Genomic DNA, 24129 nt, shown 5'->3' with positions numbered 1-24129 from the left:
TTGTTGATCCACATAGAGGGCAATGTCCTATGGGGGCCCACAAAGTGGTCTATGGTCTATGCTCTCTTTTTATCTGAAAAAGCCCAGAGCAGTGATGCTCTGGTGACCAAAACAAAACAAACAGAAAAAAAAACTTCAATGTAGTAGATGCCTCCAGTGAGGACTATAACAAAAAAAAATGAAAAACATCTTATGGGAACCTAGAGAAACAACAGTTTTTGTTACAAAGCAGCAAAGAACTTGGCAGAGTTATGTTCTAGTGTTTGGTAGAAAAGGAGAATTTGTGATCAGCATGAATACTGGCCTGAGAAAATTTCTAAAGGAAATTGCTCAAAGTTATGGCCAGATTTCCCATTTCTGCTTGTAGGAAAATGTGGAGAAATGGAGGGGAGGGATGGAGAGAGGAAGGGAAAGAGAAAAAGACATAAAGAGGAACAGAGAGAGAGAGTGAGAGAGAGAGATACTAAAGAAGAGTTTTCTAAGCAAAAAAAAAAGATCTAGAAGATTTAGAAAATTCTCACTCTATACTGGGAAAAAAACCAAACTAAATAATAACACAAAACTTGCTCTGCAGAGATCAAGGGTATGGATAGAACACTACTTCTTAGATTATAGGTATCTGCCAGGTAGTGAGTGGCACAACTGGTGGAGCACACACATTACAATGCACAAGGACCTGGGTTCAAAGCCCCCAGTCCCCACCTGCAGGGGGAAGCTTCACAAGTGATGAAACAATCCTGCAGGTGTGTGTATGTGTGTCTTACCCTCTTAATTTCTCTCTGTATCCAAAATAAATAAACAAATAGATTATGGGTACCTGACCTGCTGATCTACTCTGTCACTTCTGTCCAGGCACCAGAGACAGGGCTGTACCCACAGAAAAGCAACCAGTTCAAACCTGAAGAGACTAGATTCGGGAGTGCAAAGCAACATTAACGATGCCCACAGTTCAGAACGCCACAGGAATTAGTACAACAGAGCTTTCTGGCTGTGAACACGAATGATCCTTTGAGAGAAGAGAAAAGTGGCTTTGAAGGTGGTTCAGTGTTAAGTAGAGCTGCCATTGCCACTTGGACACACACACACACACACCCATCACCATTCCAAGGACATGAACACCCACCCACTCCAGGCCAAGAGGGCGGACCCACCACCCTAGTAAATGCAAAAGTTCACTTGCTGTTCTGTTCATAGTATATGGAGGTCAGAGCCTAGAATTCAAAAAGTTTATCCTTTTTTTTTAAATCTTTTTTATTGTTGTAGTCATTATTGGATAGGACAGAGAAAAATGGAGAGAGGAGGGGAAGACAGAGAGGGTGAGAGAAAGACACCTACAGACCTGCTTCACCGCCTGTGAAGCGACTCCCCTGCAGATGGGGAGCCAGGGGTTTGAACCAGGATCCTTCCGCTGGTCCTTGCACTTCGCACCACGTGCGCTTAACCTGCTGCGCTACCTCCCGACCCCCCTCAGGTAATTTCTGATATTCCTACTTGACCAGAGTCAGGAGAGGAGAGAAACGCAGCTGCTGCTACCCTATAGCCCCGCCTCTGGAAGTCACATTGTTATATGATAATTTGTGTGCCTTGAAAAGTCACATGTTGAAGTGCTAGCCCCTCAATGTCTCAGCATATAGTTGTATTTGAACCACACCTAGGGCCTTTCAAGAGAAAATTCACCTAGAGTTATGTCATTAGATTGGGTCCTAATTCAATATGGTGGTCATCCTCATAAAAAGAGATCAGGAAGCAGACAGACGGAAAGAAAAGACAGAGAAGATGGTCATCTATGAGCCAAGGAGAGAACCTGATAAAATATTGATCACAAACTTGACATCCCTTAGCTGAGGATGTTGTTAGGAGGACCAAGACCAGATGGAGCTGTAGGCAAGTTGAGAAGGAATAGAACTCTTTCTGAGCCCGTAGCTAGAACCAAACTCAGTGAGCCTATCTTCTCAAGATTCTTGGCTGGGTAAAAATCTACATTTGGGGGAGTTGGGTGGTAGCGCAGCAGGTTAAGCACAGGTGGTACAAAGCATAGGACCACTGTAAGGATCCTGGTTCGAGCCCCTGGCTCCCCACCTGCAGGGGAATCAGTTCACAGGTGGTGAAGCAGGTCTGCAGGTGTCTTTCTCTCCCCCTCTCTGTCTTCCCCTCCTCTCTCCATATCTTTCTGTCCTATTTAAAAAAAAAAATCTACATTTGGTATTTCTATGGTTTCCTCCTGGGCTAGGAAATTGTAGGTAGATAGGCATTTATCTTAAGGGGGTCAAAACCCATTGTCATGGGAGAGAGAAATAGTAGACTAGTATACCAAACTTGCATCCCTCCAGAAATTCCAGGTTGAATCCTTGACACTTCCATATGCCAAAGTTGAGCAGTGCTCTGGATCTCTCTCTCTCTTTCTCTCTCTCTCATTCTCTCTCACTGTCTCTGACTCTGTCTCTCTCTTTCTCTCTCTCTCTCATTCTCTCTCACTGTCTCTGACTCTGTCTCTCTTTCTCTCTTCCCCCAAAGATCCACCCATGTGCCAGTCTCCCCAATCTTATTTTCTCCAATTTTAGTCTAACAACTTCTACTTTAATGTCTATATGTTGTAGCTCCTTGCCATTCTAAATGAGATTTCACAAGAGATACAAATAAAACTTGACCCAGGTGGACTGGGACTGAAAACAGACTATTTTATTTTCACTGGACTGAAGGCAAGTAAGTATTATGAGTCCTGAAGGTTTGATGTAGAAAACAAAGACAAATTATTTCTACATTCTTCCTGATCCTACCTTTTAAGTCTTCTTCCTGGTTGATCACTTCACTGGGCCAAATGACCACACCTCCTGACATTACCCAATATTTGTTTGAGTAAAAGTAACTAAGCAAGCTGAAGGAAGGGCTCTATACACTCTCTGTCCATCACCCAGTAAAGAAGCAGCTAGGCCCTCACAAATCCTGGACACCGTCAGCACTGTCAGGAAGATGGGACAACCATACCAGCTGCCACTCGTGGGACTCCTACTCTTTGCTCTTATTCCAAGCCAACGATGTGAGATCTGTAGTGAGTATGCTTTGGGCCAAAATCATTCTAGATATGGGTCTAAGTCTCATCATCTCTCCTCTGTGTGTTGGCACCATAGGTTGTGTGATTCTAGTTTTTTATTAGTGATTTAATAATGATCAAGAAGACTGTGGGATAAGAGGGGTACAATTCCACACAATTCCTACCACAGAAGTTCTGTGTCCCATCCCCTCCATTGGAAGCTTCCCTATTCTTTATCCCTCTGGGAGTATGGAACAAAGATTATTATGGGCTGCAGAAGGTGGAAGGTCTGACTTCTGTAATTGCTTCTCTGATGGACATGGACATTGACAGGTCCATCCATAACCCCACCCTTTTTCTATTTTTAAAACACTAAAGTAGAGGGGGCTGAGCGGTAGCACAAGGGGTTAAGCACACATGGCGCAAAGCACAAGAACCAGCATAAGGATCCCGGTTCGAGCCCCTGGCTCCCCACTTGAAGGAAGTTTGCTTTGCAAGCAGTGAAGCAGGTCTGCAGGTATCTATCTTTCTCTCCCCCATCTGTTTTCCCTTTCTATCTCGATTTCTCTCTGTCCTATCCAACAACAATTACAACAATAATAATAGCAACAACAATGATGAACAACAAGGGAAAATAAAGGGGGAAAATAGCTTCCAGGAACAGTGGATTCATAGTGCAGGCACTGAAACCCAGCAATAACCCTGGAGGCCAAAAAAAAAAAAAAAAAAACAACTAAATTAAAGCTTTCTGCCAACCTTGGAGCATCAACATGTGATTAAATGAATCCTTCCCTCTTTCTCTCTCTTTAATTTTTTTATTATTATTTTTTTATTTATTGGATAGAGATAGCCAGAAACTAAGAGGAAGGGGGAAATAGAGAGGGAGAATAAGACAGAGAGGGCAGGGGTAGATAGCATAATGGTTATGCAAACAGACTCTCATGCCTGAGGCTCCATCAAGTCCCAGGTTCAATCCCCTGCACCACCATAAGCCAGAGTTGAGCAGTGCTCTGGTTAAAAGAGAGAGGGAGAGAGAGACCTGAAGCACTGCTTCACCACTTATGAAGCTTTCGCTAAGGTGGGGGACAGGGGGCTTGAACCTGTGTACTTGCGCACTATAATGTTCCATCTGTGACTACATCTTCCTGGTACTCAAGAGCCTACAAGAAGAGATGAACATCACTCCAGAAATACCTGTGTTCATACAAACTACAGCAGAGTTTCCCAACTTTAACCTGCTTCCTGTCTTGGCATTTCTCTTGCAGTGCCTTAAGAATAGAGGGTTCCTATGGAGACCTGTAGTTCGATTCAGTGCAAGATAATTAATTCACTTGGTCTTCACGGGTCAAGGAAGTTGACTGGAGTTGTTGAACAGGAACTAAAACACTGTTTCAGTGCCAGGGAAAAAAGGACTGAACTGGATGCTCACATAGAATCTCAGAAGGCTGAATAGCAGATGTCAGCTTGTGCCTCTGACAAGTCATGACCTGTCTATGGACACTTGATCGTGAACTTCCTGACTCTTTCTTTGAAAGTGAAACAGAGTGGACAAGGAAACTCACATTTCCTTCACTGACTAAGTAGAGTGATCGATACATTAGTTAAATTATAGGTAATAATGGTAATAATGCATACAGGGCTTTGCAGCTTATTGGGAGATTTCTTGTTCAACATCTACAAAGTAGAGGCTGATAGTCACAATTTTAAGATGGAAAACTGAAGGTCAGAGAGGTTACATAACATATCCACAGCTATAAATTATGGAGCACAGAATCCACTAAGGGCTGGCTGAACCAAAGGTTCATACTCTTCTCACTACCTCCACTGAACCAGAATCATCTGGAAGTAGACAGGATTTTCTAGGCAATGTGGGCAAAACATATTTGCTTAAAGTATAAATAGGTAATCGTGAATGTATTTTTTGAAGTTTAAAATATTTTCTTTTTTATATTTATTTAATTTTCCTTTTGTTGCCCTTGTTTTTTTCATTGTTGTAGTTATTATTTTTGTTGATGTCGTTGTTGTTCAATAGGACAGAGAGAAATGGAGAGAGGAGGGGAAGACAGAGAGGGGGAGAGAAACAGACACCTGCAGACCTGCTTCACCGCCTGTGAAGCAACTCCCCTGCAGGTGGGGAGCCGGGGGCTCGAACCGGGAGCCTTATGCTGGTCCTTGCGCTTGGCGCCACGTGCGCTTAACCTGCTGCGCTACAGCCCAACTCCCTGAAGTTTAAAATATTTTCAATGGCAACTTTCTTAGGTCTCTTTTACTTCTTGCGAGGGGGGGGGGGGACTCTGGATTCTCTTTATACTTCTACACTTGCCCCTAGGATTTGGATAGTTCTAGCTTAAAAGTGGAGTTTTATAATACTTTTATTTATTTTTGATAGAGACAGAGAGAAACTGAGGGAAGGAAGAAGTAGAGAGGGACACATACACACACACACACACACACACACACACACATCTCTGCAGCACTGCTATGAAGCTTGCCACCCTGCAGGTGGGCACCAGGTGCTCAAACCCAGGTCTTTGTACACTATAATATGTGTGTTCTACGAGGCATGCCACTGCCTGGCCCCTAAAACTGAAGTTTTCAAATGGTATGTCCTCATAAATAATCATCTTGGTGTCTGGCCAGTTAGACAGTGAGACAGTAAAACTTGAGAGTGAATCATCAATGTCACATTATTTGTTTTTGATGTCCTTACCCTCAGTATGAATGTAATTTAGCTAGAAGAAGCTAAAGAAAGACCAAAGACCTGGATCCAGGAAACAGAAAGGACAATAGAATGTTGATCAACAGACACACATTTTAGTTTCTATCAATTCTCTTAGCACTGCAGTTTACTTTCGGGCATCTTCTCTAGGCCTCACATTCAGAATCAGGGGATAAAGTTAGAACTCCCAGGTAGGGGTGCGGGAAATAGCATAGCGATTATGCAAAAAAAAAAAAAAATTCCAAGAAAGAAAATAAAGACTTACAAGACAGAGATGTTGAATCCCCCATAAGGCAGAGCTGAGCTGAGCAGTGTTCTGGTAACAGAGGAGGAGGAGAAGAAGAAGGAAAAGGAGAAGGAAGAGAGAAAAGAAAGAAAAAAAACTCTCAGTTAAGACTGTTATTCTGCCAACTCACAATGGTAAGTCTCTACCATTCATTAAAATACTGAAATGCTGGGAGTCAGGCAGTGGGGCCACAGGTTAAGTGCATGTGGCACAAAGTGCAAGGACTGGGGTAGGGATCCCGGTTCGAGCCCCCGGCTCCCCACTTGCAGGGGAGTCGCTTCACAGGCGGTGAAGCAGGTCTGCAGGTGTCTGTCTTTCTCTCCCCCTCTCTGTCTTCCCCTCCTCTCTCCATTTCTCTCTGTCCTATCCAACAACAACGACATCAATAACCACAACAATGTTAAACAACAAGGGAAACAAAAGGGAAAATAAATAAATAATTTAAAAAATACTGAAATGCTCCCAGGCTGGGTGATAAAGGAGGAAATGCCTTGCCTCAGATCCACATTTTTATTGTTCCAGCCACAGAGTCAGTGATTCTGAATTAGTCTCTGAGCCATATCTGTTAGTAAATAAATATTTTAATGTTGCCCCCTCTTCCTACCCTTACTATTTTCTTTTTTTTAGCTTTTTTTTTAATATTTATTTTATTTATTCTCTTGTTGCCCTTGTTGTTTTATTGTTGTAGTTATTATTGTTGTTGTCGTTGTTGAATAGGACAGAGAGAAATGGAGAGAGGAGGGGAAGACAGAGAGGAGGAGAGAAAGACAGATACCTGCAGACCTGCTTCACCGCCTATGAAGCGACTCCCCTGCAGGTGGGGAGCCGGGGTTCGAACCGGGATCCTTATGCCGGTCCTTGTGCTTTACGCCACCTGCGCTTAACCCGCTGCGCTATAGCCCGACTCCCCCCTTACTAGTTTTCTATGGGTGTGTGTTTCTTATTTCTTCCGTCTCCTCCCACAGAGGTAAGCAAAGAGAATTACTTCCGCCTCAGCCCTTTGATGAGAACGCTGATCAATTCAAAACATAACAAAGTGGTACAAGATGCCAATATCCTGCTGTCTCTGAGACTTACAGGGTTCCAAAACGTAAGTCTAGACCAAGAGCTGATCCAAGAACTCAAAGGCAGTGTGAGAAAATCAGGTGAGTACCTACGTTCTCTGCGCGATTTAAGGAGAGGTCTATCCTGAAAGATCATCTGGGGGCCAGATGGTGACACACCTGGTTTGCACATAGTACTAAGTGTAAGGACCCACAGTAGGATCCAGGTTTGAGCCTCTGCTCCCCACCTACAGCGGTGACACTTCACAAGCAGTGAAGTGGGTATGTAAGAGTCTGTCTCTCCCCCCCCACCTTTCTCTCTCTGTCTTCCCCTTCTCTCAATTTCTCTCTGTCCTATCCAATAAAAAAATGGTTAAAAAAAAAAAGGAAGAAAGAGAAAGGAAAGGGAAGGGAAAGGAAGGGAAGGAAAAAAGAAAAAGAAAAGGAAATGGCTGCCAGAACTGTGGCTTCATAGTGCTGGCACCAAGCCCCAGCAATAACCCTGGAGGCAAAAAAAAAAAAATATATATATATATATATATATATGTATATATATATATATATATATATATATATATATATATATTCCTTACTTTACAGTTCCACTATGTCTCTCTACTAAGTCCTTCCTACCTGAATAAAACTTGAGATGACAGAAAGGTGCCTCCACTGGTTAACCCACTGCTACCTGGCTTTACTTGTCTGAGTCCAGAATTGCATCACCAATGCTACTCTTACACAAATGTGCTGAGTTCACAACCCAACAGGAATATGGAACATAGCTAAGAAAACTGACTATAGAGACATGACCCCAGAACCGAGCTGGGATCTTGGCTCCCCCTTGAAACTTTCAAGTCAATACTGAGCCTCAGCTTTCTAATAACTATAAAAACATGAGGAATCACCCAAGGCAGAGAATGCTGACACTCTGTAAGGCAGAACACAGAAGTGAGTCATTATTACCTTGGCAAGACAGTCCCACAAATGGAGAAAAGTCTCAAGCTTTCTTTCATTGTCTGTTTTTTTTAATAAGCCCCGCCCCACTAGGGAAAGAGAGAGACAGGCTGGGAGTATGGATCATCCTGTCAACACCCATGTTGAGCAGGGAAGCAATTACAGAAGCCAGACCTTCCACCTTCTGTATCCCACAATGACCCTGGGTCCATACTCCCAGAGGGATAAAGAATAGGAAAGCTATCAGGGAGAAGAGGGGATACAGAGCTCTGGTGGTGGGAATTCTACCCCTCTTATCCTATGGTCTTATCAGTGCTTCCACTTTATAAATAAATTTTTTAAAAAGGGTTAAATAGTTTTTTTTAATCTAATCTTAGAAAAACTAAGGTCTAGTTTTCATGTGTATGTATTAATAGAAAAGACTTTGTTCTGGGGATAAGGAAGTAAATAGTCAAATATGAAGACAGCCAGTGGGGTACATAGATAGGTACACAGCACTCGCATACAGGATTTGCATGCAAGAGGTCCCCAGTTTGATCCCTGGTATGACTGAGCTAAATTCTGGACAGCACTCTGATCAAATCAAATAAATCAAATATCAGTAGAGAGAGAAACAGAGCAAAGAAGTTATGAGCAATAGAAGTCACCAGAAAAATTGGACTAAAATAATAATAATAATAATAAAGCAAAACTGTAAGCATATATCCTATTAAACTGGAAAACTTGTCTTTTTCAGGAGCAAATTTAACATCAGGATGTCTTGCCTTGATTATGCTGGCTTTGGGAGCGTGTCAAAACCCCAACAAAGCATTTAGATATGAACCAAACCTAATCGGCCATCTAGAAAGTAAATTCCAAGCAGAAATTAAAAATATAGGTGAGAATCAAGTGTTCAGAGATTCTGGACAACCTTGTCTTCTCCATAGGTACAGAACTGTCTGGCAGTTCCTTCCAGTTCCTCTTTATTTCTGGGGTTGCTTTTTTTTTTCCTTTATGTGGGAGGATTAATGGTTTACAGTCAACAGTAAAACACAGTAGTTGGTACACATGTAACATTTCTCAGTTTTCCACGTAACACTCTCACCCCCCCACCTAGGTTCTCCTCCACCATCATGTCCCAGGACCTGAACACTCGCCCCCACCACCACCCCCGGAGCCCTTTATTTTGCTGCAATACACCAAACCCAGTCCAAGTTCTGCTTTGTGTCTCCCCTTCTGTTCTTATTTTTCAACTTCTATCTATGAGTGGGGTCATTCCCATATTCATCCTTCTCTTTCTGGTTGATCTGACTCCTCTGTTTCATTCCTGTGACTGTATCCACCATATCTTTGAAGATCACTTTCACTTTTCCCCCTTCTGTCATCCTTAATCTTAAACTTTATTTTTAAGTATATTCAGCTGAGCATTGACCCCAGTAGAACTCTTCTTTATAAATAACCACACACATACACAACTCAGTCCTCTAAACCTCCAGGAGTTTGACTCAGACAAATAATAACTTTCACCGGCATTATCCAAACAGTGCAAGACATTGTCTCATGAGTGTCAAACCTAAAGCTAAGGGGTTTTTGTTACTCCTGACACACTTTGATTTGCCATGGTATTTGCTGGGGAGATGCTCTGTTTTATTATCAACTCTCACCCTCTAGTTATTTTACTGTTTATTCTTTTCATTCCTATCTTCCTTTGATATGACAGCCAGTTTTTCCTATTCATTGTTTCAGCACATTATTATTAAAATTGCAAGAGACTTGGAGGTGATAAACTCATGTGCTGCTTCTGCCTCTGTAAGCATGTGAACACTAGGGGTTTGGGCTTAATCTCTTTTGTGCTTTTTCTTCTCAACTATGAAATGAATAGAGTTGAGGTGACCATTTTATTTCTTTTCCACTTTGGATCCCTTGAGTATCTTTCTCTTAATCTGGCTAGGACTTCCAAAGTTGTGTTGAAATAATGATAACTCTTGTTCCAGATCTTAGAAGAAAATTTTCAAATCCGTTTTGTTTGGTTTTGCAATTAGGGATGATGTAAGCTGTGGGTTATAATGATCATTGCTGTGTTGTCTACTAAAAAGGAGTCTAACATAAATATATGTTTATATAGTTAGTGCATGATCCAAGAAACCATGAATCTCGGTGACATGAATAAGGTACAATTGCCGATATGTTTGAACTTCTGACATGAACCTGGTCTCCAAAGGATGCAATGGAAGTCATGGTGGCTTTAAGATAGGTTCTTTCGGAGCAAAGGTTTCACTTTAGAGGTATTGGAAATTCAAGGGAAAAAATTGCCACCCTGGTTGTTATCACTGGGGCTCAGTGCCTCCATGATTCCACCACTCCTTATTTTCCACTCAATTATATACTTTCACTCAATTTGTTTTTCTTTCTCCTAAATATAGAGTGAGAAACAAGGAGGGAAAGGGAGGTATAGAGTGAAAGAGAGACCCTGCAGCTTGGCTCCCACATTCATGAAGCTTCACCTTTGCAGATAATCCCACGTGGTGGCCCCACAGCTAAAAACTTGGGTCCTTGCTCTGGTAACGTGTGTGCTTTACCAGACGGACCACCTTCCAACCCCCTCAAATATTGTCAGCTGAAGCACATGGTCTGCTTTGAAACTTATATAGCTCATGCATTTGGGGGGGGGGGTTGTCAAGAATGGTCACAAGGCTGAATTAGAGTGCTACCACCTGAAATTTAGAGAAAGTTTTATCTTTATAGATGCAATCCCTCTAGTAGACATCATAATAAAGATCAGATTTGACAAGGTGAGCACTTAAATCATACTTAGTGACCAAAAATGAAAGTTTTCCCCCTCTAAAATCTGAAACAAATCAATAAAATTTAATTAAGAGAAAAGGATAGTCACCAAAAATAAAAGGATTGAGTTGAGTTTGGCTTGCCTTAAGAATCTTTAAATCTCTCAGATTTGCTCATCTTTTTTTTATTTAATTTTTTATTTAAGAAAGGATTAATGAACAAAAACATAAGGTAGGAGGGGTACAACTCCACACAATTCCCACCACCCAATCTCCATAACCCACCCCCTCCCATGATAGCTTTCCCATTCTCTAGCCCTCTGGGAGCATGGACCCAGGGTCATTGAGGGTTGCAGAAGGTGGAAGGTCTGGCTTCTGTAATTGCTTCCCCGCTGAACATGGGCGTTGACTGGTCGGTCCATACTCCCAGTCTGCCTCTCTCTTTCCCTAGTAAGGTGTGTCTCTGGGGAAGCAGAGCTCCAGGACACATTGGTGGGGTCTTCAGTCCAGGGAAGCCTGGCCAGCATCTTATGGGTAAACAACTTCATCTATTACTCATCTCTTCTTAAATACAAAGAAATGGGAATAAAGTGAGTATGAACAAGTTGGAATTTTATTACTCCAGAACCACTTCTGTGAGTAAGGTGTTTCTTTTCTGTCTGCCAGAAAACTATGGCAATCCACTGACTAACTACTACCAGCTCAGCATGGATGTTTTGGCCTTGTGTTTGTTCAATGGGAGTTATTCAGTCACTGAAGTTTCTCAACTTTTGAGTCCTAAAAATAAAACGTATTATTTTGGTGATCAGTTCTCAGTAGGTAAGTCATTGAGTTCAATTTCCTTGGTATAGAGAACAGTCACTGTTAATGTCTTGCTGTTCAAGTTCTCCCATAGTAAGCACTGGCGTTTTTTTTTTTTTTTTCTATCCTCTTTACCCTAATCTCCTCAAAAAAAAATTTTCCTTTTGGGAAGAATAGCTTTTGAGTGGTAATTAAGACTTTTTCTAAACAAGATCAGAAGAGAAAACACAAGTAGAACCTAAACTGGAGGTGGTGTATTGCACCAAAAAGTAAAAGACTCTGAGGTGGGAGAAGGGGAGAGTACAGGCCCTGAAAAAGGATGGCAGAGGACCTGGTGGGGGTTGTATTGTTATGTGGAAAACTGGGAAATGTTCTGCATGTGAAAACTATTGTATTTACTGTTGACTGTAAAACATTAATCCCCCAATAAAGAAATTTTTAAAAAAGACTTTTTCTAGATGTGTAGTATAGTAGAAAGACCTGGTCCCTACCCCAGCTCTTCTGTAAATGATACAATGGCTCTTTAGGTGTTTTTTTTTTTTTTCATTGATTGGATTTCATTGCTTCAGGCTAACTTTTTTTCAGCTAGAAAACAAGAGAGAGAGAGAAGTTGAAAGAGATTTTCTGAGTCTAGCCAGCTAGAGCACTGAAGCTTCTTCTAATGCACTGGGGGTTGTACTTAAACTTGGGTTGTGCACAATATAAAACAGGTGCAGGTGAACTATCTTGCCAACCCAACTCTTGACTTTAAAGTTGTCCATCTTTGAAACAAAGTTAGATGATGAAAGTCTTCATGGAAGACATATTAGAATGTGTAAGTGTTAGAGAAAGGGAACAGTGGGATTCATTTATCTTAAGATGCTCTCTAATTTAATGGGACCATTTGGATATGTGGGTTTGTATGAACAACATAACATTTCCAGTGACAAGGTCCAATATTTTTTATTTATTTATAAAATGGAAATTTTGATCAGACCATAGGATAAGAAGGGTACAGTTCCAAACAATTCCCACTACCAGAGCTCCCTATCCCATCCCCTCCCTTGAAAGCTTCCCTATTCTTCATCCCTCTGGGAGCATGGACACAGGGTCATTATGGGATGCAGAAGGTAGAAGGTCTGGCTTCTGTAATTGCTTCCCCACTGAACATGGGCGTATTTAAATCAATACAGTACAGATTTATTGCACTTGAAGGAAGGACCAAAAACATTGCCCTGGGTCATGTCCAAAAAGGTATGTCCCTCTAAACAGTTAGTATCGGTACTTGGTTCCTTAGGAATCTGAATACACAAGCTCATTTTTCTCCAAGAAACTCAAAGCAAATCATTCATTAGCAGCTCTGGGCAGTAAGAAGATGGGATGGGATTCCTCATCTTCCTTTTCCTGTAGAAGAGGGGACATAACTACAGAGGAAAACCAAGTGTTGACATTAAATCCTCCCTTCTTCCAGTCTTTTGCCTCACACTCTCTCTCTCAGTGACGCTGACTAGAAAACAGTTCTGTTGAGTTCTGTTTTCTAAGCAGACTAATGAAAACTTACAAAGACATATTTTGTTTGGAGTATCAACATGGGTGGTCTCAGTTCCTTCACCTACATGAGTGGGAGAGGAGAGAGACCAAGAAGTAAACACAGAAGGCTACAGTGTTAGCGCGTGCAGACTGACCAAGATGTGAGGAACGTGGGACAATTATGGTACTCAGCAATGAGGAAGAGACTTGAAGTATTGGGTAGATTCACCTCACCTTCCAAACTAGATTATTTTTTTTCCAGGCCTGCTTTTCTCTATATTTTCAAACAGCCTAATAGACAATTTTCCCTTGAGCTTCTAAGCATTTTGAAAAATAGTTTCGTTTGTAGTACTGAATATAGGTCAGCCAGCCAAGTCAGTCCTTCAGCTAATGCCTGCATTGTCAAGGTTGAAAAAGAATTACAGGGCTGGGGAGATAATATATATATTTTTTTAATAATTTATTTCTTTATTGGGGAATTAATGTTTTACATTCAACAGTAAATACAATAGTTTGTACATGCATAACATTGCCCAGATTCCCATTTAACAATACAACCCCCACTATGTCATTCATCATCTTTCATGGACCTGTATTCTCCCCACCCACCCACCCACCCCAGAGTCTTTTACTTTGGTGTAATACTCCAATTCCATTTCAGGTTCGACTTGTGTTTTCTTTTCTAATCTTGTTTTTCAACTTCGGCCTGAGAGTGAGATCATCCCATATTCATCCTTCTGTTTCTGACTTATTTCACTCAACATGATTGTAGGAGTGACTGAGACTGTTGTGCTTTGAAATCTTCTCTTCCACCATCAACTAGTATGAGCAAAGATCTTAATTTGCTGAAAATGTCCTTGTAACACTGAAAGTCTCACACTAGAGTCACCTGCCCCTCCACACACACACACACACACACACACACACACACACACACACACATACACATACCTTCTGTGTCCTTGGGCAAACTCAACTAGCCGGTCACCTTATTACGAATGTTTTATTTTTCTTGACAGATACTGCTTCAATGGCAGTCTTGGCTCTGACCTGTGTGAAAAACAGTGTAACAAATGGGCAGATGGAAAGTATTATTACTAGTCATATAGAGTCACTGGTAAAACAGATTCTGTCTGAGAAGAAAGGAGGTCTCATTGGAAACATATATAGTACAGGAGGAGCTATGCAGGTAAGTCGGAGAGTGAAATCAGGAGCTGGAGACGCATGGAGGAAAGAAACACCTTCTCTCTCATTGGCCTTCTAAAATCTGATTATCCATTCTTTTTCCTATATTTGCTTTGACTTGAATTCTGTGATTTCCTACCCTTGCCTACAACATATTCTCCTCACCTGCAATCTTTTTCCCTCAGTCTCACGAAAAGATTATTCACTCATTCTTCTATGAAAAGGTTATGCCATTAGATGCTTCTTGCAAGGCAGCCATCATAAGACACTCCTTTTCAATGGTTTACAGGTTTTGTTTGGTTATTTACAGAGTACTTCCAATATTACAGAAATTGTTCTGGTGTCAGGACATGTGAATGAATGCAGTAGAGAAACTGTTCTTTTTTAATTTTAAAAAATTATTAGATAGAGACAGAGAGGAACTGAGAGGAGAGAGGAAGAAAGAGGGAGAGAGAGAGAGAGAGAGACAGACAGAAAAACACCTGCAGCACTGCTTCACCGCTCACAAATCTTTCCCTCTGCAGGTGGAGACTGAGGGCTCGAACCTGGGTCCTTGCACACTGTCATGTGAGAACTTAACCAGGTGCACCACCGCCTGGCCCTGAGAAGGTGTTTTCATTAGAGCTAGTATAGGTTGTGATATATATATATTCACGCCTCCCCCATCTAAACTAGGGTATGTAATCTTGTTGATGACGGGAAAGATATTTAAGATGTATGTGGTCCGTGTTCCATACATATTTACTGAATTCACTAGGTTTCAACTTTCCTGTTGTTTGAGGTCTCTTCCGTTCATTCTTCCTCTCTCCCATTCTCCCACATTAGGCTCTCTTTGTTTCGTCAGACTACTACAATAAGAGAGAATGGGATTGCCAAAAAACTCAAGATGCTATACTCAGTGAAATTCCCCAAGGAGTGTTCAGTCTTCCAATTGCTGCTGCCCAGGTCTTACCTGCCCTGATGGGAAAGACTTACCTCGATATTAACAGAGATTCTCCTTGTGTCTACAGTTCAGGTATTAGCACTGACACACAAACTACTCTGCCTTTCAGCATAACGTCTGAAGTGTGTGTGCTTTTGGTTTCTTGGGGACTAAAAGCAGCCAGATAAACCTCAAAAGCATAACAGATCACATATAGAAAGCACTCCTCATGTCACTGTGGACTGTTTCACTACTGCTTGAGCAATGTTCTTAACAGAACAACACATGCCCTAGTAGACAAAATATGCCTGATTAAATGAGATCTCTCTCCAAATGCGATTTTTGCTGGTTTCTCATTATTATTTCCATCCTAAACAAAACACGTTGCTATGGACTCTCCGTTATATACAGCGAGCAAAATGTCAGAGAAGTAAGAAACCCAAGATAGCACCATTGCATGAAGATCCCAGCACAGATATTTATTCAAACATCTCACTTGGCAGCTAGGCAGAAAGAAGCTTCTTTTCCCTTCTAGTTCTTTCATTCCTGGTTGAGACATTCACAAGTTTAGGGGACTAAACCTCTTAGTCTCTAAATCTCAGTTTTGTAATGTAAAATTACAATGTGCAAGGACGTGGGTTCAAGCTCCCAGCCCCCACCTACAGAGGGAAAATTTTGCGAGTGATGTCTCTCTGTTTCTGTCCCTCTCTCCCTCCCCTTCCTCTTTATTTTTGCCTACCTCTATCCAATAAATAAGTATAGTAATAAATTTAAACTATAAAATAAAATTGGAAAGATAATAGTGTCTAAATGTAGGATTTGTAAGGCTTGAGATAAATCCACGTAAAATGGTGACTACAGTGATTGGAAATTAGTATGTTTTCAAATAAAAGGAGCCTACCGTATGGTGAAAAGCAAGGCTGGACATTTAGCAGTGAACTGTTGTATATAGCACATGTTTATTTGTAATGACGCACAGCAGAAGCTTACATGGCGTTGGAGCCTAATGTTGCTGTAAGTTTTTCAAAGAGGGAGAATGAGCAGGTAATAGAGAGGCTAAAATGTTACTGGTTTAATGTGCAAATGATACTATGCAGAAAGAAAGAAAGAAAGAAAGAAAGAAAGAAAGAAAGAAAGAAAGAAAGGGAAAGAAAGAAGGGGAGGGGAGGTAGTATAATGGTTATGCAAACAGGCTCTCATGCCTGAGGCTCTGAAGTCTCAGGTGTACCCCCACATCACCATAAACCAGAGCTGACCAGTTCTCTGGTGAGAGAGAGAGAGAGAGAAAGAGAGAGAGAAGCATTATTGTATGCTGTACCAAAGCAAAAATAATTAACTTAATTAACTTGATTAATTAACTTGATTAATCAAAACCAGACACTGTGAGAAATAGAAATTGAGGCCACTGAATTGCTTAAAAAGCTGGAAGTTGGGGCCAGGCGGTGGTGCACCTGGTTGAGCACACAGAACAGAATAGAAGGATCTTGGTTCAAGCCCCACAGTCCCCACCTGCAGCAGGGAGACTTCATGAGCAGTGAAGCAGGGCTGCAGGTGTCTCTCCTCCTTTTTTCTACCTCCTCCTTCCCTCTCAATTTTTCTCTGTCTTCATTTAAAATATTTTAAAAAGAATAAAAAGAAGCTGGAAGTTGAGCCAAACAGAAGTTACAAGCCAATGGACATTAGGTTTTAGTTTTCTGCTTTGCCCATATGAAATTCATGCCTCCTTGTTGCTAAGAGTTACTTCTCATAGAAAATCCTCCTCTTAATAAAGGAAATTAGCCTTTGAATCAAGATTCAAGTTCCAACCTCATTTTATTCCTACAGATAGTAATGCTCTGCTTTTCTGGCTCCACTAGGTGACTTCCACATCTCCACTCAGGAGCCTTTGCCTCCGACACCTACTCAGTCAGCCTCAGACATCTTGGTCCGTTACTCTGTGGTGATCAATGAAACCTATTCCACCAGTGTTACCGTGCCGACTGGTTCTGTCTTCCTCGATGTCATGGAAGCAGCAAAGAAGATAAATGAAACTGTGTTTCGGTATGTCTGTACCTTCAGGCGTAAGACACAGAGTGTGACTTGGCAAGACTCAGCATTCACATATCAGCAGCCGCAAGCTAAGAGCATGTGAAACACTTCTAGACCGGTGCTTTCACTTCATCTCCACCTCACAGCAGAGGCTAAAACACCAGTCATCTTCTAGCACACAGTAGGTCTTTAAATAATGCCCACTTAGTGAACAGGATCTCTCTTCTGTCAGTAAAATCCCATCAGGAGATGGAATCTCTTAGAGTGAGCAATTCATGGATAGAACTGAGGCTCTTCGCTATTTTTGAATTGATGACCCCTTTGAAAATCAGATAAGTAAACAACTGTCACAGGGGGGAAAAAATGAATGTATACCAGAAAGTGTCATTAAAGTCAGTGATCTGACAACCATCTTGGAGTTTTCCCATGCTCCACTCTCAGAAGATCCTCATGCACCTCAGGGAAGGCTCTCTGGCTAAGAGATGTCAGATCACTAAGATCAAGATATTTATTTTGTAATTCCAAGCATCGCCATACTCCAGAGCTTTGAGAAAGGAAGGAAGGAAGGAAGGAAGGAAGGAAGGAAGGAAGGGAGGGGAAAGAGAGAAAGAAAGAATGAAAGGAAGAAAGAAAGAGAAAGAGAGCAAGAAGGAAAGAAATCCACACCAACATAAGCTAGAGCTAAGCAGTGCTCTGTTTAAAAAAAATAGAAAGAAAGAAAGAAAGAAAGAAAGAAAGAAAGAAAGAAAGAAAGAAAGAAAGAGAAAGAAGGGGGTCAGGCGGTAGCGCAGCAGGTTAAGCGCACATGGCGCAAAGCACAAGGACCACTGGAAGGATCCCAGTTCGAGCCCCCAGCTCCCCACCTGCAGGGGAGTCGCTTCGCAGATGGTGAAGCAGGTCTGCAGGTGTCTGTCTTTCTCTCCCCCTCTCTGTCTTCCCCTCCTCTCTCCATTTCTCTCAGTCCTATCCAACAATGAACAACATCAACAACAACAATAATGACCACAACAAGGCTACAACAACAAGGGCAACAAAAGGGTGGGGTGGCCTCCAGGAGCAGTGGATTCATGGTGCAGGCACTGAGCCCCAGCAATAACCCTGGAGGCAAAAAAAAAAAAAAAAAAAAAAGGAAGGAAGGAAGGAAGAAGAAAGGGGGTAGAGAGAGGGAGGAGATAGGGAGGGAGAAATGAAGGGAGGGAGGAAAGAAGGGAGGAAGGAAGGAAGGAAAGAAGAAAAAAGAAAGAGGGAAGAAAGGAAGAGAAAGAGAGAGGAAAGAAGGTTAGAAGGAAGAGGAAGGAAGGAAGGAAGGAAGGAAGGAAGGAAGGAAGGAAGGAAGGAAGGAAGGGGTCCAGGCAGTGGCACACCTGGTTAGGCGCTCCCATGACCGGGTCCAAGGACCCATGTTCAAGTCTCTGGTCCCCACCTGCAAGAGGGAAGCTTCATGAGTGGTGAAGTAGAGCTGCAGGTGTCTCTCTCCCTGTCTATCTCCTCCTCCTCTTTCAATTTCTTTCTGCCTCTGTCCAATAATAAGTAAACTAAAATATAAGAAAGAGAGAGGAAGGAAGGAAGGAAGGAAGGAAGGAAGGGAGGGAGGGAGGGAGGGAGGGAGGGAGGGAGGGAGGAAGGAAGGAAAGAAGGGAGGGAGGGAGGGAGGGAGGGAGGAAGGAAAGAAGGGAGGGAGGGAGGGAGGGAGAGAGGGAAAGAAAGACATTTACTTTACCTCTGACACATATGGTGCATTTTCCTCCTTCAGTCCAGCTGCCATTTATGGTATCTGATAACGTGGCATTAGATGTTATCGACAAAATCATCATAAAGGTGTGCTTTATGGGTTTCGAGAAATGCAGAGAGGTACGACTAAACAATGCAAAATGAATACTGACAGAGTCACTTTATTTAAATACAACATGAAAGGTTCAATCATTATTTCCTAAGGGTAAATCTACTGGCTCAACAGGGTTACTAGGACATGAGCATCCTGCTGTCTTCAGTGCTTTGCTAACTCAGCCGTGACTTTTGTAGAAGATTAGAAGGTTTGACTGTCAGAAGTCCACTATGACAGGGGTCAGGGGCAGAAACCACAGGCCTCGCGTCTCTAAACCAGCATGGACTGTGGCGTGTGCCTCCGTTAGAGCCCCCTGCATAGAAACTATGCTGGTTTCTGGTCCCAGCCCAGATCTGTAGAATCAGTGTCTGTGAAAAGCATCAGGAGATGTACATTTTTATAAAGTCTTCAAGAGATTCTCAGTTACACTGAAGCTTGAGAAATGTCCATGTGGTATTAGCTTTGAAAAGTTCTAACTTCCGGGGGCCAGGTGGTGGTGAACCTGCCTGAGTGCCCATGTTACAGTGCGCCAGGACCCCAGGTTCAAATCCCCAGTCCCCACCTGCAGGGGGAAAGCTTCACAAGTGGTGAAGCAGGGCTGCAGGTGTCTCTCTGTCTCTCTCCCTCTCTATCTCTTCCTTCCTCTCGATTTCTCTATCCAATAAATAAGTAAAGATAATTTTTAAAAAACTTATTTTAAAAAAAGGTTCTAACTTCCTGTAACCATTCCCTGTCCCTACAGCTTCAAAGTGGTGGATAGCTCATGGGGCCCCTATGTCACCTCTGTTCAGGGTCTAACTGCCAACAGTAATGAAAGAAGATACTGGGAACTTCTGAGTGAAGGCAAACCACTAAGCCAGGGTAAGAAAGAGTGTGACCCAAACCCACTGGGAGAAAAATTCCCAAAATATGGGGAAGGGCTTGGTGGAGGGGGGGGGGGTGTTGAGAGCCTGAGATTTTGTGGAGCATGTGTTACTGCTTTAGGAAGAGTTGTCCCCAAGTCATTTGACACTCTCTCTCTCTCTCTCTCTCTCTCTCTCTCTCTCTCTCTCTCTCCCTCTCTCTCTTCCTTTCCCTCTCTCTCTTCCTTTCCCTCTCTCTCTCTCTCTCTCTCTCTTTCTCTCTCCCTCTCGTCCCTTCTCAGGAGTTGGTAGTTATGTTGTCCATGATGGAGAAAATTTGGAGGTTCGCTGGAGCACATATTAATAAACTCAAGCCTTCTTCAACTGGACCTATTCCTTTTTCAGTGGAATTCCAAGGAGAATGTGTCCTCATGTCTTCCTTCTCATTTATGACAATCCTCACAGGAGAATCATAGTCTCCACTTCTCTGTGCTTGCTCAAAAAAATTTAAAAAAAAATCAACAACTAAAGAAAGAGTGCATGGTCTACTGAATTTGCTTTTTCAAAGGGTTATTAAGGGGCCAGGTGGTGGTGCACCTGGTTGAGTGCACACAAAACCAGCGCACAAGAACCCAGTTCAAGCCCATCGTCTCCACCTGCAGCGGATATCTCTCTGTCTCCTTATCTCCCCCTGCCCTATCAAGTTCTCTCTGTCTCCATTCAAACTAAATAAATAAAAAAAATTTTTTTTAAACTTTAAGAAAAAAACTTTTAAAAAGCACATAGGAAAAAAAAGAGATTATTCACAGAGACTATTGTCTAGGAAGAACCATGTGTCTCGGTAGCTGAGTTTGGGAAGCAGAGCAAAATAGAAATAAGGTCCCAGGTCTAATCTTGGCCACAGCAACCACTGAGATTTAAATATGGGACAGGGGTCGATATCATAATGGTCAACACCCAGGTTCAATGGAGAAGCAATTACAGAAGCCAGACCTTCCACCTTCTGCATCCTACAATGACCTTGGGTCCATACTCCCAGAGGGATAAAGAATAGGAAAGCTATCAGGGGAGGGGATGGGATATGGAAATCTGGTGGTGGGAATTGTGTGGAGTTGTACCCCTCTTATCCTATGGTTTAGTCAATGTTTCCTTTTTATAAATAAATTTTTTTAAGATTTATAAATTCCATTAAAAAATAAAATAATAAATCCAATAGCTGGAATAAAATTAGCCCCTCCCTTCATAATCTTAAGTATCACTTCCTGCTCTCTGTCATAGGGAGGTTTACCTTACATTAGAGTACAGCTTCATTTCTGAAATATATATTTATATAGAGACATATGTAAGCATATATTAGTTACTATAATACATATTACTTTTTTTATTGCCACTGGGGTTATTGCTGGGGCTTTGTGTCTACAAAACCAATCCATTGCTCCTGACGGTCTTCTTTCTTTCTTTCTTTCTTTCTTTCTTTCTTTCTTTCTTTCTTTCTTTTGATAGGATAGGGAGAAATTGAGAGGGGAGGAGAAGGGAGAGAGGGAGAGTAAAAGACACCTGCAGACCTACTTCACCATTTGTGAAGCTTCCCTGAGCACACCACCACTCAGCCCCTGCATTTTCTTTTTTTAATATATTGTTTTGATTGTGACTAAATAATGGTTTACAAGATTATAAGATTGCATGGGTATGGTTCCAGGCTGCAGCAACCAGCAAGTCTCTATGTACCACCCTTGCCCTCATGATAAATACCATAGACCTCACAAAGTTTGGGACCATGTGTTCTAACTATGTACTTCAAAAGATAATGACTGGCTCAGTGTCAGGTTTTACCACCAAAAATAATATAAATAAAATAATATCTAAAAGCCCTGAGTGTTTGGAATAGCTTTCATCGTCAGATAAGGGGAAAAAAAAAAAAGATCAAATAAAAGGCTTTCTGAGAACTCAAAATCCATTGCTTGTCCACAGTCAAACAACTTCAAAAAGTTCAGGCTGGAACCCAGTTCATGTCCATTTACCTGCATAAAACTAGACCTGGGGGAGTCTTGCCTGAGAGTCTGGAAGGAGCTATTGGAAAACAGGTGCCCCAGGCTATTAAATGAGGTTGGCATATAGGAACCAGCCAAACCGCAAAGAAATGCTTTCTGCTAACAGCCGGGAGATTGTGTCACTGGGAATAAAAAGGCCTGAAGGAAGTCTCACTCGTACTTATACCCATTAGCTAATCTCTTGTTTAAGGCCTGGGATTTTGGTAAAAGTCATTTTGTCATCATAGCTGTTTTCACTGTATTCCCAGGTCCAATTTCATTTAATTATTTTTTTCTTTTTTTTTTAATTTCTTTATTGGGGAATTAATGTTTTACATTTGACAGTAAATATATTAGTTTCTACATGCATGACATTTTCCAATTTTCCACATAACTAATTATTTTTCCTTTCCTAGAGCACTGCTAAACTCTGGCTTATGGTGCTGGGGATTGAACCTGGGAGCTCAGAGCTTCAGGCGTGAAAGTCAGCAGCATGACCATTATGCTGCCTCCCCAGTGCTTTGTTTATGTTTTTTTCTTCTTTCTTTTCTTTTATTTTATTGGGAGGGCTATTGGTTTACAGTGTAGGTTTGTTTGGTTGGTTGGTTGGTTTTAGTTTTTGTTTTTTTTTGTTTTTACCAGAGCACTGCTCAGCTCTGTTTTACGGTGGTACGGGGCACTGAACCTGGGACTTTGGAGCCTCAGGCATGAAAAGTCTCTTTGTATAACCATTATGCTATCTACCCCCACCCCAATATAGTCTTTAACATGCCTAATATTTTTATGGAGCATTATGCTATCTACCCCCACCCCAGTATAGTCTTTAACATGCCTAATATTTTTATGGAGCAAACAGTGCCCTTACAGCTCTTTTGTCTGTCTTCAAGGTTTCATGTCGTCCCAAAATATGTACTAGCACAAAGAACTATCTACCCCCAACCTTTACGTCGGCCCTCCCCTACCCCACCGTAATGACCCTGATCGGCAGACATAGACCAAAGGTCTCTGTGCGTTTTGCCTCATCTGTTCCTTTAATTTGTTTCCTAAATCTCACCTGTGCATGAGCTCATCTGTATTTTTTTGTTCTTTCTCTTCCAACTTGTTTCATTTCACATGATCTTCTCCAGTTCCTCCCTCCAGACTATGGCAAAAGGAACGACTTCATCTTCTCTTAAATGTAAATCTTGGGGCTGGGTGGGTGTCACACTTGGTTGAGTGCGCATGACGCGTCCCTACCTGCAGGAAGAAGTAGCAAAACAGGGCTGCAAGTGTTTCTCTGTCTCTCTTCCTTCCTCTCTATCTCCCCTCCTCCTCTCAATTTCTAATTGTCTCTATCAAGTAATTAAAGATAATTTTTTTAATGTCAATCTTATTTAATGTGTTTGCTTTTGTTGTTGTTGTTGTTGATACAGAGAGATACAAGGGGGAATGGCGGGGAGGGGTCCGGAGAGTGGTGCAGTGGATAAAGCGCTAGACTCATGCACGAGGTCCCGAATTCAATCCCCAGTGGCACATGTACCAGAGTGATATCTGGTTCTTTCTCTCTTCCCTTCTATCTTTCTCATTAATAAATAAATAAAATATAAAAGCTAGAGAGAGAGAGAGACCACAGCACTGTTTCACCACTCATGAAGCTTCCCCCGACCACACACACAGGTAGGTGTGGGAAGGAGATCCACTCGTCCTTGACACTCAGGCTCACTCCAACAAAGTTACTCAAACAAGGGAAAATATTCTAAGACTGAAGTTTCTTCTAAGAAAGGCCGGTGTGGCTAACGCCCTTCTGTCTGATGGGGACAGAAGAAGTGGACACTCTCACAAAGAACAGTCTATCCTTTTATAGGTTTGTAACAGGGAAATGTCACAGAAGGCTTACACTGGCAAGAAGCATAAGGGGCACATCTGGAAAGGAGTTTAGGGTCACAGCAAAGATAGAGATGACATAGGGTAAATATCAAATGGCAGGGGTGTCAGTTATCTGTACAATATTTTTACTGTTTTACTAACTAATCCCAAGATTAGTTAGTATGGTATCAAGAGAGGCAATAATCTGAAGTTTAACAGGTCACATGGTTTCTCGTCAGTTCTTGAGTGATCACTGTGGCAGAGGGGCAGGCTTTAGCCTCTCACAACTCCCACTGACCTCTTGGAAACCATGGAGTTGTCACGCCTTACATAAAGTGATCGATTAT

The 24129-nt window shown here is 41.9% G+C and overlaps 1 protein-coding gene across 1 annotated transcript; it reads left to right on the top strand.

The window, feature by feature from the left end:
- Positions 1-2908: 2908 nt before the first annotated feature.
- Positions 2909-22766, top strand: TCN1 (transcobalamin 1). The gene is made up of 9 exons (XM_007519626.2): positions 2909-3049; positions 7002-7181; positions 8770-8910; positions 11462-11614; positions 14125-14294; positions 15116-15305; positions 17069-17252; positions 19808-19926; positions 20210-22766. Exons 1-9 carry the CDS (start codon positions 2971-2973, stop codon positions 20269-20271), a joined length of 1278 nt encoding a protein of 425 aa, XP_007519688.1. The 5' UTR covers positions 2909-2970; the 3' UTR covers positions 20272-22766.
- Positions 22767-24129: the final 1363 nt, after the last annotated feature.

The sequence above is a fragment of the Erinaceus europaeus genome, chromosome 17 (genome assembly GCF_950295315.1).
Source record: "Erinaceus europaeus chromosome 17, mEriEur2.1, whole genome shotgun sequence".
Classification (NCBI taxonomy): Eukaryota; Metazoa; Chordata; class Mammalia; order Eulipotyphla; family Erinaceidae; genus Erinaceus; species Erinaceus europaeus.
Note: the sequence above shows the minus strand (reverse complement) of the source record. Positions and strands in the feature narration are given on the sequence as shown.